This window comes from Paecilomyces variotii, assembly GCF_004022145.1.
Source record: "Paecilomyces variotii strain CBS 101075 chromosome Unknown C8Q69scaffold_1, whole genome shotgun sequence".
Classification (NCBI taxonomy): domain Eukaryota; kingdom Fungi; phylum Ascomycota; class Eurotiomycetes; order Eurotiales; family Thermoascaceae; genus Paecilomyces; species Paecilomyces variotii.
In genome coordinates, this window is record NW_021167140.1 from 700,997 (window position 1) to 718,773 (window position 17,777).

Here is a 17,777-nt window from a genome sequence, read left to right on the forward strand (position 1 = left end):
ATAACCGCCGGAAAGATTCATGACTAATTCATTATTGGTAGTTAACTGTTCGTCAAAAATAGCTACCCACAACAATATATACTCTTTTTTTTCTTTCTCTATCTGATCTATATATTGATCACTATACCCCATCCGAAAAAGTCGACACATCCCTCACGACCAATTTCCCATCCGCATCCCGATCCCTATTCGCCCTCCACTCCGCATCCCCCTCAACAAACTCCTCTTGTTTCCAAATCTCCACTTTCTCCTTACACAGCTCCAACACCTCCTCCCCAGCCCTCCACGCTGCGCGTCTATGCCCAGAACTAACCGCAATCGCAATCGACGCCTCCTGAATCGGAACCACCCCCAATCTATGCGCGATGCTTATCCCCGTCAATTTATACTTGGACACAGCGTCCTCAGCGATCGTAGCCAGGGTGCGCAGTGCGAGGGGAGCGTAGGATGTATAGCTGAGTTGCGCGACGGCGCGGTCTTCGAATGTGTCGCGGGTTGTGCCGAGGAAGAGAACATTTGCGCCTGCGGAGGGGGAGTTGACTTCGGAGAGAATGGCGGAAGGGTCGAGAGGGGAGTAAGTGAGGAGGAGATGGATGTTGTCGTTGGGGAGGTGGATGCTGCGTGGGTAGGTGGAGGGGTCGAGGTGTGGTGGGATGGGTTCGGTTGTTATTGTAGATGTTATGGAGGAGGAGATGGAGGAGTCGATGGGTTGATAAGGGGTGGTGGTGGTTGTTGTTGTTGCTTCGGTTGCTGTTGAGTCCATTCTTGGGATCATCTCTGGGGATTCTAGGTCGGGATTATTGCGTCGTTGTGATTTCGTGGTGGGAGACGACGCGGCTTCTTTGAGGTTGGGAAGTATCTTCGTATCGGACATCCTTCCTTGCTTTAGTTTAGGTACTTATCGGCGGGAGTTGAGTTCAGATGCTAGGTAGGTAGATAGAGAACGAATGGACCGAACGGGAATGAATGTATAGTTATTAGGAAAATAGAATCCAAAAGAAGGATCTTATTTGATTTGCTGAAAATGAACGGGGAAAGGCGGATCGAGGAGAAGAATGAACGTGAGTTGTAGAGTAGATGAATGCCAACGATTGTGCCGTTTCGTTTTGCGGGGAAATCTTGATTTCGGCGGGCGGAGCCGAGATCAACTGCGATACATAATACAGTAAATCCTAGCTATAACGAATTGAATCAGACCGGCACTTTTATTCGTTATAGCGTGGTATTCGTTATATCAAATATTAGGGAAAGGTAATTTACGTCATGTGATCATGGTAAAGGGGAGAAATTTTTCAATATTATGTAATAGATACATGAAAATAAAGGGTTTTTATTGGCTATTTAAGGATTTTTACACGTGACATGTTACTTGTTATAACGAATCCCCCATACAAAAATGACGGCCAGCTAGGGATTTGTACCGAATTTCGTTATAGGGCAGATTTAACGAATTTTGTATGGGGGTTTGAATTAGACACGCTGTTCGGTTCGTTACAGCGAAAAATTCGTTATAGCTAGGTTCGTTATAGCGAGGGTTTACTGTAATGGGGTGCCTTTAATTATATCATTTTAGTACAGCCGACTCCGCTTCATGACGACTCGAGACCCATCTATCCTGATTTGATGTGGTCCAGCTAGGTAGATGCCCCAAATCAATAAGGATGGCTTAGTTTTAGACTTTCAATGTTGTCCATTCGGGTCTGATGAGTGGTGTTTCCGTGAGAAAAACACCTGTTCTACTACTAACGGCTGAAAAAGCATACTTTGAAAGTACCTAGGATCGCCAAAGATCTTCGAGAAGAATTTCCCATCTATTCAGGTACCATAGTCTATTCAAAGCTCATTGAAAACACCCCGTGTCTATACGTGGGCCCATACTAAATCTTGCCAGAGTGACGTGCGAAGACACTACTTACTATGGCTGTACCAGCAATACGTACGCTTCGTAGGGTCGTAGGATCCACTGCTTTCCAGCAACCTTGGTAAAAGCAGTCTCTGTGTTCTCATAGTTATTGAGAAGAACATCCGTTACGCGATCAATTCCGTTGGCCACTGGATCCCACTGTAAGCTGCTGTCTGTGAAGTTACAGACCACCAATGCCTTTTGATCGGCATATTGACGTGTGTAGGCAAAGACCTCTTCGCTGTCGCGGTCAATCGAGCAGAAATTCCCGTAGACGAAGATGTCTAGATACTTCTTGCGCAACTTGAGCACGGACGCCCAGTAGTTGAATACCGATGTTGGATCAGCAACTTCAGCTTCTGCATTGACTGTGATGTAATTCGGGTTAACGGACATCCACGGCTTTACATTAGGACCCGTAAATCCAGCGTTTGGAGCAGACGACCACTGAACTGGTGTGCGCGCATTGTCTCGGGACTTCTTTTGGTACTCTTCACGGTACATCTGAAGTAAGGCTGGATTGTTTGCATCCTTGACCAGATGGCTGCAAAAAAGTGTCAATCTCAACGATGTGGACATGGGTTAGTCTGGTTCACATACTCGTTCCAGTGATTGAGACAGTCAATGTCCTTGTACTCTTCCATTCCCCACTCCTTGGGCACATTGCGCATCCCAAGTTCCTGACCTTGATAGATGAAGGGAGTTCCACTCATCAAGGCCAGAGTACTGGCAAGCATCTTCCCCGCGACAGCTCCATGCTCAGGCCCGGCATTGGTGTATCTGTCAATTGATCGCGGCTGGTCATGGTTTTCCCAGTACAGGGCATTCCATCCATCGTTGTCATACATGAACCTCTGCCATGACTCGAGCATTCCCTTTAGGTCGGTGAGTTTCCATTTCCCGGGGACGAATTTGTCAAACTCTCCGTGATCAATGTCGACATGCTCGAAATGGAAGATCATGTTGATTTCGTTTCGATCGTAACGTACAGCCCGCAAAACCTCATTAAGGTCCCTCACAAAGGGCATCTCACCAACGCTGAAGGCGTCATACTCTTTGAGGATCTTGCCCAGATCTTGCAGATACTCGTGAAGACGAGGACCATTGGCGTAATACAAGTCTGCCCATTGCCACCTCTGGCTAGGGTCCTTCGTCGGGGCATCGAGAAAGCGCTGGTCTTTACTGATGAAATTGATGACGTCCATTCGGAAACCATCCGCGCCTTTATCGAGCCAGAAGCGCATGATGTCGTGGACGGCCTTCCGGACTGGCTCGTGCTCCCAGTTGAGGTCGGGTTGCTCTTTGGCATACAGGTGCAGATAATACTCCCCCGTGTGCTCGTCGTACTCCCAGGCACTGCCTGTTCATTTTATCGTTCGTATCTACTCTCGATCCAGGGGCCAATGTTTAAAATGTACAGTACATACCTTGGAAATGCGAGATCCAGTTATTAGGGGGATGGCGGTTGCCCTGTTCATCATACTTCGGCGGCTTCCAGATATACCAGTTTCGATACGGGTTAACCTTCGAGCTCCGTGACTGCTTGAACCACTCATGTTGGTCACTAGTATGATTCACGACAAGATCCATGAGCTGCTTCATCCCCCTCTCATGGCAGCCTTCGATTAGGCGTTCAACATCCTCAACAGTGCCGTATTCGGGGGCGATACTGTAGTAATCCGCTATGTCGTAGCCCATATCCACCTGAGGTGACTTGTACGCTGGACAAAGCCACACAATGTCAACTCCCAGCTTTTTTATGTAGTCCAATTCAGAAATGATTCCGGGGATGTCGCCAATGCCATCGTTATTGGAGTCCTTGAACGAAGCCGGGTACACCTGATAGACGGTACATTCCTTCCACCACGCACGGTGCACGTTTGGCTTCACATTCGCAACTGGTTTGGTCGCCATTATTGGGATCTCTGCTGAAGACGAAGACCATGTACAGTGATCCCGAGGTGGACAGGAGATGACGCGGGGGGCGGAGGGAGACTCTAATTATACGCAGGCTCGGATAATAACCTATTCCAGAATCCCCATTTAACGCGACGTTTGTTATCCCCCGCCTGCACAGACGGCTCATCACAGCATTGCGGAACCTCGTTCAGGGCTGGTTATCCAATGCGTTCGGTTCCGTCAAGCAGTCCGTCATCTTTACTCCACTGTTCCTGCACGACTTGCGGGCATAACCTCCGCCCGCGCCAGGTGGCACGGCAAACCTTCTGCGCATCTGATCATAGTTGCTGCTCCAAATTCAAATGGACGAAGCGAGAGATTATTGTTGGCGAAGGCAAATGCGCTTCTTCAGTGCGATAGCTTATGTGGAGTCTATATCTGCAGCTCGCTAGACAGAGTTGATACCTTGTGGTCGAGGTCTCGGGCGTGCCCCGCGCTGGTATGCTAGGAGAAAACATCAAAGTGAATTGTACAGACACTAAGACAGTAATTATACCTTAGTTGCAGTAAATCTGCAGTCATATCGACGGCTGTTCGCTCAATCTTAGTATTTCCTTCAATCACTAGGGTGTAGGAGACTATCAGTCGAGATAGAAATGTTATCTTGCGTAGCCGGCAGCCCTCAAAGGGGAGCGAACACAACTTGACCATTTGATAGCAGATAATGTTGCAATGCTGTTCAGGAAACTGAGATATCAAATGGGCTCCCATACCTGGTCGAAAGCCAGGGAGAATCTTTAAGCATGTGGCAGAACTCAAGGCACCTGCAGAGCTATTCTGTCAAATGTGAGCTTCTATTGTCCTCGTTATGAATATATATGTCGTATTTCCATCTGTGAGGGTCCACTGAGACGAGAAAATAGAAATCATCGAGCAGAGAATAGGATAAACAGTAAACTAATCCAATTCATTCTCGATAATCCCCACGGGCGGCGTCGAAGGCGGCGAGGCGGATCTGCCAGTCTTTCCGCCGTCGCAGCTAAACTGACGCTCCACCAGCTTGCTTCAAATTATTATTCCATTCTCCTAGACCTTCTGTTTTATCAGACATCGTCAATATCATCATATGGATAATACATACCCCCCAGGCCCTGATCAGCGGCCCTACCCGCGTCGTGACGATAGAGACGGTCGCATGTATGATGACCGTTCTCGCTCGCGATCTTACTCTCCTCCCACCGGCCGTCCTCGAGCTGCGGATCGTGGATATGGCTCGCCAGGCGGTATACCCTCCTCCCCGCATGGTAACAGTCAGGTTTCCAATATGGAGATACTCGGAGGCTACACTCCTTAATTCGAGCTGGTACTGATTTCGTGTGCTTGGGTCGCAAAGACAACTCCCGGGCTCTGCCCCGTGGACCTGCCGCAGATAGGCGGCGTGATTATCCCAGAGAGAGGGAACCCAGGTCGGACTACTACAGAGGCAGAGATCGAGATCGCGATGACTACCGTCGTCGACCGTCACGCTCCCCACCTCGCCGTGGGAGGGCCGGATACAGAGATCGCGACCGCGAAGGCTATCGCTCCCCAGACTATGACAGCCGCAGCAGAAGCTACAGTCGGAGCCGCAGTCCACGACGAAGCCGTCCATACTATGGCCACGAAAGCAAGGAAGTAATAATGGAAGGATTGCCGGTGGATATGGTGGAAGAAGACGTTGGACAACTCCTTTCCCCCTCGCCCTGCACAGCCTATGCATTCTGTCGTTGCGACCACTAGCTGCGCTTCATCCCCCGAATACGTTCTTGATGGCAAATGGCTGAGATGTGGCTCGATGCGTTGGACAGATTTCGAATGAACTCACAGAGCAATATCACATTGAGGGACTTGAAGAAGTCAGAGTCATCCGCGACAGGCAGACTAGTATGTCTTAATTATGCTGTTTTGAGTGCCTTCGGTACTGACCGACAACAGAAATATCACGACAGCTGGGTTTCCTCCGATTCTATAACGTGGATGATTCAAGAGCATTTCTCGAGCGCAATTTCCCTGCCATCTATCTATACGGCCCGAACCCCGACGCTGATGGTCGTGGCACTAGAGTCCGAATAGCGTACAGCAGAGAAAGAGAAGATCGCAACCGTGGCAGGGCAGAAGGCGACTGGCTATGTAATATGGTATGGAAATAGCTGAGCTATGATGTGGGATGATCCTGACCTTTCCCAGTGTGCCATTGTCAATTATGCAACCCGCCAGAGGTGCTTTCGCTGCCAAGCTCCGCGACCCGGTATGTGTTCTGAAAAGTAGCTCAAGGTGAAAGGAACTGACGTATTCAAGAATTCCCTGCAGTAGCTGTCCCTGATGCACCTCCTGAGCCCGTCCCCAACACCGGCGATAATGACACCGCGCCGGAGAACCAACCGTCGCAGTTTCTTTTGTTTAGGGGCCTGGAGACTTCTGTTACGGAAGAGCTGTTTGCGAAAGGTGTCGCGAAACTGTACAAGCCGCCAAGCACCACTTCCCAAGGAGCATCTTCCAGCCAAAAGAAAGGAGCTAAAATTGCCTCGACAACTGGCGACTCCAACCTAGGTGCCCGAGAAGGCTCTATCCGCCGTGTTCTGCTGGTGAGAGACCGTAAAACCAACGAAAGTTGGCGATATGGCTTTGCGGAATTTGCTACTGTCGAGGTACCGTTTTCTGCTTGGTATCCCATGATTGATTCACGACTGACTGGAAAGCAGGATGCGCAAGCTGCCTTGACCAGATACAATTCTTTTGAGAAATTTACCATTGCCTCGAAACCGATCCTCGTAAGCTATATTCACGCTGGAGTATTCGTCCCGGTTCTCAATCCTACGCCAAGCACGGACAGATTTACGTTCAGTCCTCTGTCTAACCCTTCCATGAAACTGGCTTACTGGGACGAGGAAGGATACGTCACTGAGCTTACGGTATCGACGGCGGAGTTAGATACTGGTCGCGGAAAGTCCAAAAATGACCGCTCAACTGATGGTCACTCAAAGGCTACTAAAGATGCGGAGAAAGCAAAGAAGAGGAAAGCCGAGACAGCCGCCAGCACAGGCGCTAAGAAACTCGCTGTCCCGTCACATTTACAGTTTTGGAGCAACCGTCATGCTGAACTCCATGGGATCCAGAAAAAGGATGGAGAGGAGAAAGGCACTGGCGAGGCTTTGTCCAACCCTGCCTCAGAAGTCGGATCACCTGGGGAGGCTTCAGCTCCCCCAGCTCAATCCTACGCCGATCTGAATAGGAATTGCTGCTATCTTTGCATGCGGCAGTTCAAGAATTCTGCCGAAGTTAACAGACATGAGCGTCTGAGTCAGCTGCATCGAGACAATCTCCAGGATGAAGAGCTAAAGACGAAAGCGATGGGCAAGCTTATGAAGCATGGGATCCAGCAGCCTACGCCAGAATACAGAGACCGCGCCAAGGAACGACGGCAAGCGTTTGGCCGCTCCAAGCAGCCCAGCAAAGCCAAAGCACCCCAGCCGAAGGAGGAAGAGGAAGCCCCCGCCCCAGCACCGTCGAAGGGCGCTGCTCTTCTTAGCAAGATGGGTTGGTCTGCTGGTTCCGGACTCGGTGCTCAAGGAACTGGTGTCACTGCCCCTATCGCGACAGAGGTTTATGCGCAAGGCGTAGGACTGGGTGCACAAGGAAGCAAGCTTGGAGACGCTGCTGAGGAAGCTAACCGCAAAACGAGGAATAAGTATGATGAGTTTTTGGAACGAACAAAGGAAACCGCCAGGGAGCGGTATGAACGGCTGGGTTAGGTTTGCAAAGGACAGATTTGTATCCCTTGTGTTTGGGAGTTCTCCATGTATAATAGTAACAGATGCTCTTTGATTCAATGATATCATGAGAGGAGTATTTCCCGCTGTCCATACCTGAACGCCTGCAGATCCTTTGATGCATGTATCTGCTCTCGCCACACATGGTTCGCTCCCTCCTCGGCCAGACGTAAAGGAATAATGTACATCGAGATGCAAAATGAACCTGTAGGACATGTGCCCTCCACTGTCCCTTCGAGGATTCGTAAAAAAAAAAAAGCGTCACAAGGCAGGCCAGTATGATAACGGGAGTGACGAAACTCTACGAAGACGAGAGACTCCGGATTTCCAGGAGGCGTCAAATATCCCAAGACTGTGGGTATTTGCCAGCGATGTCAACCATCACCGAAACTGGCCGTACCCATCTCCCTCACAGAATCTGTGTCAAGGGACAAGATAGAGTCCCCTGCTGAACCCTTCGAGGGTATTTAGAAAAACCATAAACCCGATAAAAAGAACAACTCCATCTACTCCTTTTTCTCCTGCACGTTCGCCTTCTCACTCGCGACCCTCCTCTCCGCCTCATCCTTCAAGTACTTTCCCAGTACATCACCCAAAGAATTCTGCAACCAGGTCTCAATCTCCTTATCCGTCTCATTATCCGTTGTCCCTTGTCCGACCCCAGCAACGGTCCCAGCGGCAACACCATAATTCCGACGCACATACTTCCTCAGATCCTCCGGCGAGTTCACATCAAGCGCATACATGACCATTCCCGTCCCCACCATTCCCAACGACAGTACATTAATAGTAGCGATACTGAACGCGTCGAGCGCCTCTAGTGCACCGTTGATGTCGGGCTTGTGGTATACGGAACTAGTGTAGTAGGGCGGTATCATGGCGGAGAAGCGACGGTGGAGAGCCCGCTTCGTGACAACTGTCGATATGAGAAAGAAGGAGAGGCCTCCGAATAGGATTCGGACGTTGTTGGGCACGCGGGAAGTGTTGGTCAGAGCGAGTGAGGAGGAGGCGGAGCGCGGGGAGGAGGATGATTGTTCATTTTGGTCGGAGGAAGAAGGTGGTGCTGGTGCGGTGGATATGCCGAAATAATCGGAAATTAAGCCTGCAAGGAATGGCATTTTGTATTATTTTTTTTTTGTTTGTGTCGTCTCGATGAAGATTGTTCTGTTCTGTTCTGTTCTGTACAGTAGAAAAGAGCGAGGCGGGGATCGAGTAAAGAGGTTAGACTAGGTAGGTAGATAGGTAGGTAAAAGGACGTTGCACTGCAATCGTATTTCCTCGGCGAAAAAGCTTGCTCAACCCCTGTCACCGGATAAGATGCTCCCCTGTCGAAAATCAAAACAAAGAAACGAAAGACGGTCGCGAAATCGCTTCAATTCTTCCCCTAAATCTCCAGGCAACAGAGAGAGTGCGTATCCCGAAATATTTATTGAAAGCGGAGCTCGCGGAGAAAGCTCGGCACGTGATCTTCTGCGGAGTTAAGGCTGTAAGTGATCAAGTTACTACTATTATTACTAACTAATAGTTACATGCACCAGATGGGGTGTAGGAAAGCTTCAATATCAATATTTATTTCATTGACGTCGCTCGACATCTGCAGCATCACTGCCAAAACATAATGTTACAGGAACTGCCAACCCCATCACCAAATACATGCAGAGAGGACTCCAGCACCATATCAACATGCTACTCAGCGAATGGGCCGAGTATAGCGCGTCCATCAGAGAGGCCAATGAGATCATTATGGGAAGCATATTTCACCTTGGCAAAGTCAACATAGATTTCACAGATCTGTCCGTAATCCGCCCGGTGCAGCTCCCGGAGCATGGTCTGCTCCATTTCGGAATCCCCCTCTCCCAAAGACTTGAACAGGAAACAAAGCCATGGATCGAAAACGTTCTATTTCAGGTGCAAATCCCTAGGAGTCTGAGAGTGGATGCAATCCCGCATCTGTCTGATGTCGTCGAGTGTCGGGACCTTATGTGCGAGATTGTTGATCACCTCGTATTGCATAGTGAGATTCACGACGTGGACTCGTTTCGCATTAACCCAGCGGTCGATGAGCCGTTTTCCTTCATCTAGGAGACGGTCCTCGTAGACTCGGCTTTCGATGAAGCCCGGATCAGCCAGGCGCAAGGGGAAGGAATCGTTCAGCTCGGGGATACTCCTCGCTTCTCGACTGACAGATAACGGAGGCTGCAGGTATACCTCTGGGCCTCGTAGGTTGACGGCTAGCCGGACACCGAGAAAGAATTTCAGAGCATGGTCGAGTATTCGGTCCTTCGTTGAGTGGATGGGTTCGCCAACACAGTGGCACATCGTGATATCTCGGACAGAAGATAGTTCCGCTTGCGTAGCCCTATCTAGCATGTCAGAGTCGAGTTTGTGTAGGAATCGTCGTGATACCTTACTTCAAATATCGACTGAGATATAGCTCTGTCGTTGTAGGCAAGCTATTTCTGTTCCCTATAAGAATGAAACCCCCTGAGATGCGTCAAGCACGTCCGATAGTACTAGAGGCGATATCGACGGTAGAGACGGCAGTGTCAGGGAGGATAAGCCAGCTAAGCTTTATAAAAGAGACCTGGAGGTCTTGCTGTCTGTTTTCACAATGCTTCCATTCAATATCTGCTTTGTTCAATATCCTATCTCACGTAGAACGGGGATGATGGGGATACACAAATGGTGTTGAGCGGATAGGGACGAGATTGAACGGTCGCATAACACTTCAAGATTCTTGAAGTCAGCTCCAGGACACTTCTTTGTTGATTTTCTTGCTGTTTCCATGGTGTTGTGTCCAATATCGGACGACCCCGTGACTTCAGGAGAGGGTTAAGCGCCATTTTCACAAGTTATTATTGGGGATTTAGCTTCACACAGACATCTGATTCTTGCAGATACAAAGGAAAATTGCTCTTTAATAATGATATTCTATGAAGAGTAGACTGAAGTTGATATCTTTGTTAGAAACTAAACCTAGGTAATGTGGTCAGAGTCTGAACCAAGAGAGTCCTCGCTGATAGGTATTTATACTGACATGTGACAATCTCTACAGGAAAATGAGTTCATACCTCACATAAACATAGACATATTCTATATCCATTGAAGGAACAAATTGTGTTTCCTTGACCTGAGACGAATAGTCTATAGGGAAGCGTGGTACTGTCCAGACACTGGGTCCGAATCGTCGAGAGTACTAATATCCCCGGTATAACGAATTGCAAGAGACAGATTGGGGACTAGTCTATCAGACCCTGGTAGCAGAGGCGAGGCAATATATTACGTCGCCATCATTGAGCAAGGTGGTCCCGATTGTCTATCTCAAACGGATCAGGATAATAACAATCAAGGGATAGATAGGTTAAATCGCATGGTATCCTCGTCTGCTAATGATCTTGGAAGAGTTTATTAGCAGATTTCCTGAAAGATAAGGTAAATCCAGCGCTGGATCTACTATTAGATGAAGAAAACATGCGATCAGAATAGGCTGCGGAAACGGCGCTTAGAAACATATCATCCATTAGCGCGGGACCAAATCATGGCCAAGGATATTAATTGTCCCTTTGGTTGACGCCGCAGTTAATGTTGTGAATACCCAAGGCTACAAGTGAGCCAAATCCCCGCCAATCGGGCCCCGTGCAGTATGCGGTGCCCGAATCCAAGTATGGCCTCTCAGGATGCCACGTCGAGACAGTGAAGCCCTGAACAATTATGTCTTGAATATAGACACCAGTTGTGAATCCCAAATGATCGTAAGTGAGGCTGAGCGATTCCTTGTGAAACTAGTATCTCGATAGGAAGTGCATTAGACCCAGCGTCAATAAATGTGGAATCAAGACTGAAGAAACGCTAGGGTTGGTACCTAGGTAGGTACCTAGTTAGCAGTTCTCGAGACTAGCTCCTGTCATGATATCACACGAAACTGGATGGGATACATTCAATACGAATTCTGATTTAACAGAGATCTTCTGAGACAGCATGGGTGGATGGAAGTACTTTTAGAGCAGCGAAAATGCCGGAGGCTGGTAGAAGAGGTGTTTTGGGCCCAAGCGATCCCATACAGTTAAGGTTGTTTTAACCAAGTTTTAGCTGGCGGAGATGGTGGAGCTGCTCGCCTCGCCCTACGGATTATATACTTACTTAGGCCGCTAACTAGCTGGTACTTCGGCGTTCATACTCCTGCTCTAGAGTCTAGATAGGCTTCGCATCGCAACTTCATATAACTAATAATAGCAGCTAACTGAAGCCTATTTTCTCCATGAAGCGACTAGGAGCGGCCCGTCGAATGAACCATGGGCGCACACTGCCCCGTTTCCTTGCGTTCGCCAGTTGGGAGACAGCTTTATCGGGTGGCTGGGAATTGTTGTCTTCCAGCCTCCCTGCCAGCCTCCTCGATATCGCACAACGTGACCCCAGCAGTTAATATCTCCCATCGGACGCACTGTTCCGGAATGTCCATCATGACATTGACAGTACCGTGGTTCGAGTCCACATTCCTCTCGTCTTGACGGACGCCATGATCACTCGAGGCGGTGCCAGTCTGAGAACCGTCAACTGTAAGTAGTCGAAAGCTTGACTGGAAGTGGTGATAGCTGACAATGTCGAAGCAAGCAAACCTCAATTATCACATTCAGAGTCACGGCAGTCTGTCGCAGCGTCGGATGATTACTACTCGTTTTCAGATCAGTCATCCACGAAGAGTAGTGGGAGTAAACTCACGGTGGTCCAATACGCGACCCCGCAATCCCACAGGTCGCGGGAGCCGTCACCTAGTCTCCCTCCAACAGCGGAGGAAGAAGAAGAGATGACGCCCAGGCAACCTGGGAGAGGAATACGCGATGCGGAGATTCGACGTTCAGGAGCATTGAGTGACGCCAAAGTATCAGAGACCTGCTCTAGCCCGGATAATGCCATCCGCCCACCAGGCACACAGGACATACCGTACATCCGGTTCGCAATTGAACAGCTGACCAGGGATGAAGAGGTCGCCGGGGTAGGCAGGCAGAACTCTACGGTCAGCACTGACTACCCTGGCGAACCGTTCGTTGGTGATGGGAGCTACTTTTCCCGCACTCCTGAGCCCTCGAAAGAACCACCAAACCCTGGCCCAGAACGGCCTCCGAGTTCACAGAGTGAGAGATCGGATATCGGAGACTTGTTTCTTGCAGCAGAACAACCGGACGACAACCTATATCCGTCTCTCGATTATGTGCCAGTAGTACTACGACCGTGGGCACTGGCTGCAGTTATACTGTGTTGTCTACTCATGATTACAGGAGTAGCGTTCTGTAATGCATGGTCGCAGCGACATGATGGCTTGTGGGACTACGATGGGGTGGGAACTGCACGATATTTTGTGTTCCAGTTTCTCCCTCAGCTCCTGGCCGTTTTGCTCATTATCTGGATCTTCGTCATTCAAGCGGCGGTATACCGCACAATCCCTTTCTCGATGATGGCCACTGAACGGCAGCAAGATAGTGTCTTGCAAAAGCTGTCGATCTTACCACGGAACTTCCTGCTTCCTGATTTCTCGCACTTCAGGAATGGCGAACTCTTGATAGGAGTTTCTCAGTTTATCATCTGGCTTACGAATTTCTTTGCGATACCCCTACAGTCATGTCTTTTTCAGACTAAGCACTATACTATCGGCGGGCGAGGTGTATGGCGATGGGTTTCAGTGCAACCCGTGGGCTGGACGCTGGTGGCTGTTTATGCGTTAGTCACTATAGCGCTACTACTGCTCATGTTCAGATACTGTCGAAGCTGGACGGGTTTGATGTGGGATCCAGTCAGCCTGGCTGACCTCATTCCACTCATCCAGAGGTCCAATATCCTCCATGATTTTGAGCGATCGGAAACTGCGCGAGCAGTCAGAGATGTGGTGACTCCTCGGTGCCTTAGACTTGGTTACTGGCGAGCATCTGATAAGACAGATGTATTCTATGGCATTGGCGAGGAACATGCCCCCATTCGGAACCCTTCTCTCCATGACTCGAACAAGTCCAGAGAGAAGCAGCCTGACCTGCTCCCAGGTCTAGAAGAGCAGGGAGGCATGTCGAATGATAGTTTCCAGGGGAATCTCCACTCGCCTGCCGTTCGATATAGATGGATGGTCTGGTTTCTCAGGGATTCGAGCCTTATCGCGTGGACTCTCATCGTGTTTGCCCTATTCATCGCATTTGTGGTGGTCAGCTTCGTTAACGATGCTATCCCGACCGGCTTCGTGCCTCGTCTCCCAACGTTGGCTTCTGATGATGGGTTTTCGGCGTCCAACTTCCTCTTCAGTTTTATACCGGCATTCATAGGAACCTTTCTGTTTCTTGCATGGCAGCCTATCGACGTCTATTTCCGTGCGCTACAACCTATTCTGGAAATGTCATCTCCCGAAGGTGCAACTGCAGATAACAGTCTACTACTGTCTTACCCGGCTGATCTTCCGCTCGCTGTAACACTTTCTGCGTTGCTCGCGAGACACTGGAAGGTGGCTTGGATCTCCTTCATGAGCGTTGCATCTCTGGCTATTCCAGTTCTATCCGGCGGTATCTTCATAGCTCTGTGGTACCCATCAGAAAGCAAGGTGCGGATCACCGCCTGCCTACCAGCCTTCTATGCCCTCGTTGCATTCTGTGCTCTATACACGGTCTCCTTCCTTGTTATTTGGCCAGGCCGTAAACGGTACTTGCCACATGACATCAGCAGCCTAGCGGACCTTCTCAGTTTTCTTTATCAGAGTCCTCTTCTAAGCGACAAGCTGCTTCGTGAACCCAGGACCAAAACCGACCTGGTGACACGATTGATCATTTCTCCACCCGGCGGGAGGGAGCTTCCTCGATATGGATTCGGGGTGTACCGTGGCCGCAGCAACTCCAAGGAACATTTAGGCATCGATCGCCTTCACAGACCGGGCAGGCCTGACATGCTCATAACGACCGCGACTATGAAGTCTAAGAGGGCGTCGTTACTCTCAACTGGATTCTAAGCAAGCCAGAGTTCACAAAGAATGATCCCGGCCCACCTTTGTCTCTTCATTGTTTTACCAACACCACATTGCTACCTCCTCGAGTTCACGATCTCGTCCTTCTTATTTGCATTTACGCACATTACGAAAAGCAACCACGTCTTGTTCACGACTAAACGCATTCACGACAATGTAACGATACCAATGGGTTACGATTATGCTTTTCCGGGATACGTACCCCCGCTTAATTTACATAATGTCTTTTTCTTTCTATTTCCAGTATTTCCTCTCTCTTTTTCTATTTGTCTATAGCCTGCTGTTTTCTTTTCCATTTCACATAGATCATACATACAGGCGTCTATGGTAATATCGGTCTCGGAATATTTCCCTTATATGTTCTTCTCTGGATGTTGATGTTGTTATGCTAGGTAATGTTTTCATGGGTTAATGAATACGACTACTCACGAGGGACGAAGATTTACGAATGCTCGTTCTTATGTTTTATTAGGAGGTCGTTATTGGTGCTTTTTCCAATAAGATAGTAGTACATACCAACACAGAGCTGTAAGATAGATCTTCATGAACGAGAATATATCTCACAAAACGCAGTGTATAAAAATTTCTATTCTCTCTAGTGATGGCTTCGTCAATCGTATCCTATGCACATATCTATCTATATACAAGCCTGGTCATAACTCATACTCATAGCTGATGATCCTTAATCAACAGCGCCACAGCAGATGCGAGCAGGGACCAGCATAGAGACATGACTAGGCAGGTACTGTTAGTTCTGGTTCGTTTGGTATTCTCAAAGTAGATACGTATGTTATGACGGTACTTACTATAAGTATGCTTCAAGCCAGAGACGTAACAAGCAATGACAACCTCTCTGAGATGTCCTGTCAGATTGGATATATAGTGAACATCAGAGGTGGCTCGTTTGATGATCTGTTTCCTCCATCAGTAAGTAGTGTATCAAAACATGAGCCCCTTCCATACGAATAGGCGAACATGGACAGGACAAAGATGGGATATAATCACTAACCTTCCTCGCACCGGGCCCACTAAGATTCCTCTCCAATTGCTTCTTAAACTGGATTCCCAGCACCGTATTACTCGCCGTAACACCACCGGTGACACCCAGATTGAGAAAGAAGAAGAACCCGCTCGTCGCCATAGCCACATCCTTCGCTTCCAGCATAGATGTCATACTCACGAACACTCCCGCGCCTGCGATTCCAGTTCCGAACCCTCCAGGGACGATATATAGTGATTCCCAGACGTTCGTGTGTCCGTTCCAGCGGAAGAAAAGAAGCGTGTAGGTCACGGATGCGATTAGACCTGCGCTCACGATGAGGAGTTTGTACCTGCCTGTTCGTTTGATGATTGCACCGGCTATGAGGCCGCCGATTGCGTTGCCGATTACAGCTGGGGAGAGATGTGCTCCTGCATTAGTGGCGGATGCGTGTGCGGTGACTTGGAAGTAGAGCGGGATGCAGAACATCATGCTGACTTGAGCCATGATCTGGAGGGCCATCACGACGTAACTTGCCGCGACGTTGGGTTGGCGGATGATGCGGAGGGAGAAGATGGGTTCTCGAGCAACGTAGGCTTCGACGAAGATGAAGGCGAGGAAGAAGATGATTGTGGATAAGGATAGGATGATGGTGTAGATCGATAGCCAGGGGAACTTCTGACCGCCGAGATCGAGCAGGAGAATACCGGCAGAGATGGATATTGTGAGACATGAGATTCCGAGGAAGTCAATTCTGCGCAGCTTTGATCGTGAGGATGAGTTTGGGTCGGTTTCTGCTTGGTTGTCGTGATGCGGTGTCTCGATGCGAAGCTTGGCTGCGACGAGAAGTGCAGCGAGACAGAACAGGATGGCTTGAATGAGGAACATCCTGATAAGTTCTTAGCATGTACAGTCCATGGAATAGATTGAGGTATTGGATTAGGAGGCATACCATCGCCATCCGATCGTGTCTGCTAGCCAACCACCTGTTGGTCCTCCGAGACTGCGGCCGAGAGTCATTGCGATGTTGATGTAGGACCTCCATGCTGCGATATCTCTTTTCGGGACGAGATCTAGATATGGAACGTTTAGTTTCCGGGTACAGCAGTGAATCTTGTTGGGTTGTACCTGTGATGATGACAGAAGCGACAGTGAGTGTCCCTGCTCCTCCTATGCCGCTGATGGCTCTCCCAAGGATGATGTGCCACATGCTATATCCTCCAGCACTGTCCACACATATCATTAGTGATGCCACGGGCTTGTAGAAGCATGTATCAGTCACATACCTCACAATACATCCGACCGCGAAAAAGGAATAGGCGAATAGAAGAAGAGCTTTTCGCCCGTATATATCGCACAGCTTTCCGTACTAGATGTATCGGCGTCGTCAGTCATGTTCAGAGATCAGTCTGAAGTCTATAAGATATATACTTACCATCGGTTGAGCCACAAATACGCCCATTCCATATGCCGTGGAGAGCCAGTTTGCATCTTGAAGGCTGCCAAATTCAGACGATATCTTGCCCGCCGAGGCATATAGAAGCGTAGTATCTGCATTGGCGATGAATTCCCCTGAACGGTATGACCAGGATTAGTGCTATGGAAATTTGGAGTCATTTTCGATCAAATAGCATACCCAAAAGAAGGACTAAAGTGACACTTATGATATTCGTGAGCGTCTTTCCGTTATCTGCACTGTCCGGTCGAGGCAATAATGCGCTTTCTGCATCGCTGCGACTTGATTCCGAGCTCTCCGAAGTAAATGAACTAGATAAACTCGACGACTGCTGGATGGATTGATATGACGATTGTCTCTGTACTTTATTATCATCATTTTTCGAGATACGCAGAGGCGTGGTTTCATCCACAGCCTCTTTAGGGCCGCCACGGGCATTATTGACAGCTACCATTCCGACAGACGGTCAAGGAATACAGCCAGAAACTCATACTCGTCAAAAAGAATCGATATGCAGAATATGTCCGCTGTGGAATTGATAAGGTACGATATAAACTAGCACTGGCCTCGAACAGTCATACACCGACTAGGAAACCTTCGAGGAGTACCTGTGGCCGTCCAACCGAGCTGTGTCGGTCTGCTGTCATCCATTTCGGGAGCGCAGGTTGCATTTAACTTGCCCTGAACGAACAGCTAGAATCTACGACAATCTATGAGTGGCTGTATGGCCGCCACCA

The 17,777-nt window shown here is 49.0% G+C and overlaps 5 protein-coding genes across 5 annotated transcripts; 2 read left to right on the top strand and 3 right to left on the bottom strand.

Annotated features, from left to right (window-relative positions):
- Positions 1 to 121: 121 nt before the first annotated feature.
- Positions 122 to 3,817, bottom strand: C8Q69DRAFT_502588 (glycoside hydrolase superfamily; the record flags this gene model as incomplete). Its single annotated transcript, XM_028632408.1, has 4 exons — positions 122 to 875; positions 1,941 to 2,447; positions 2,504 to 3,263; positions 3,331 to 3,817. 4 exons carry the CDS (start codon positions 3,815 to 3,817, stop codon positions 122 to 124), a joined length of 2,508 nt encoding a protein of 835 aa, XP_028488692.1.
- Positions 3,818 to 4,799: 982 nt separating this feature from the next.
- On the top strand, positions 4,800 to 7,709 carry C8Q69DRAFT_9329 (putative G-patch domain protein). The gene is made up of 7 exons (XM_028634178.1): positions 4,800 to 5,112; positions 5,196 to 5,518; positions 5,650 to 5,725; positions 5,777 to 5,979; positions 6,029 to 6,089; positions 6,140 to 6,489; positions 6,544 to 7,709. The coding sequence occupies exons 1-7, from the start codon at positions 4,929 to 4,931 to the stop codon at positions 7,591 to 7,593; spliced, it is 2,247 nt and encodes a 748-aa protein (XP_028488693.1). The 5' UTR covers positions 4,800 to 4,928; the 3' UTR covers positions 7,594 to 7,709.
- Positions 7,710 to 8,084: 375 nt separating this feature from the next.
- Positions 8,085 to 8,838, bottom strand: C8Q69DRAFT_9277 (hypothetical protein). The gene has a single exon (XM_028634174.1). The coding sequence runs from the start codon at positions 8,727 to 8,729 to the stop codon at positions 8,118 to 8,120; it is 612 nt and encodes a 203-aa protein (XP_028488694.1). The 5' UTR covers positions 8,730 to 8,838; the 3' UTR covers positions 8,085 to 8,117.
- Positions 8,839 to 11,804: 2,966 nt separating this feature from the next.
- C8Q69DRAFT_9446 (hypothetical protein) lies at positions 11,805 to 14,832 on the top strand. The gene is made up of 2 exons (XM_028634190.1): positions 11,805 to 12,167; positions 12,219 to 14,832. Exons 1-2 carry the CDS (start codon positions 12,128 to 12,130, stop codon positions 14,588 to 14,590), a joined length of 2,412 nt encoding a protein of 803 aa, XP_028488695.1. The 5' UTR covers positions 11,805 to 12,127; the 3' UTR covers positions 14,591 to 14,832.
- Positions 14,833 to 15,183: 351 nt separating this feature from the next.
- Positions 15,184 to 17,661, bottom strand: C8Q69DRAFT_449623 (efflux pump antibiotic resistance protein). Its single transcript, XM_028629379.1, has 8 exons — positions 17,221 to 17,661; positions 17,020 to 17,156; positions 16,871 to 16,953; positions 16,713 to 16,810; positions 16,537 to 16,657; positions 15,615 to 16,473; positions 15,412 to 15,517; positions 15,184 to 15,339 (listed from the first exon to the last, which is right to left on the bottom strand). Exons 1-8 carry the CDS (start codon positions 17,492 to 17,494, stop codon positions 15,272 to 15,274), a joined length of 1,746 nt encoding a protein of 581 aa, XP_028488696.1. The 5' UTR covers positions 17,495 to 17,661; the 3' UTR covers positions 15,184 to 15,271.
- Positions 17,662 to 17,777: the final 116 nt, after the last annotated feature.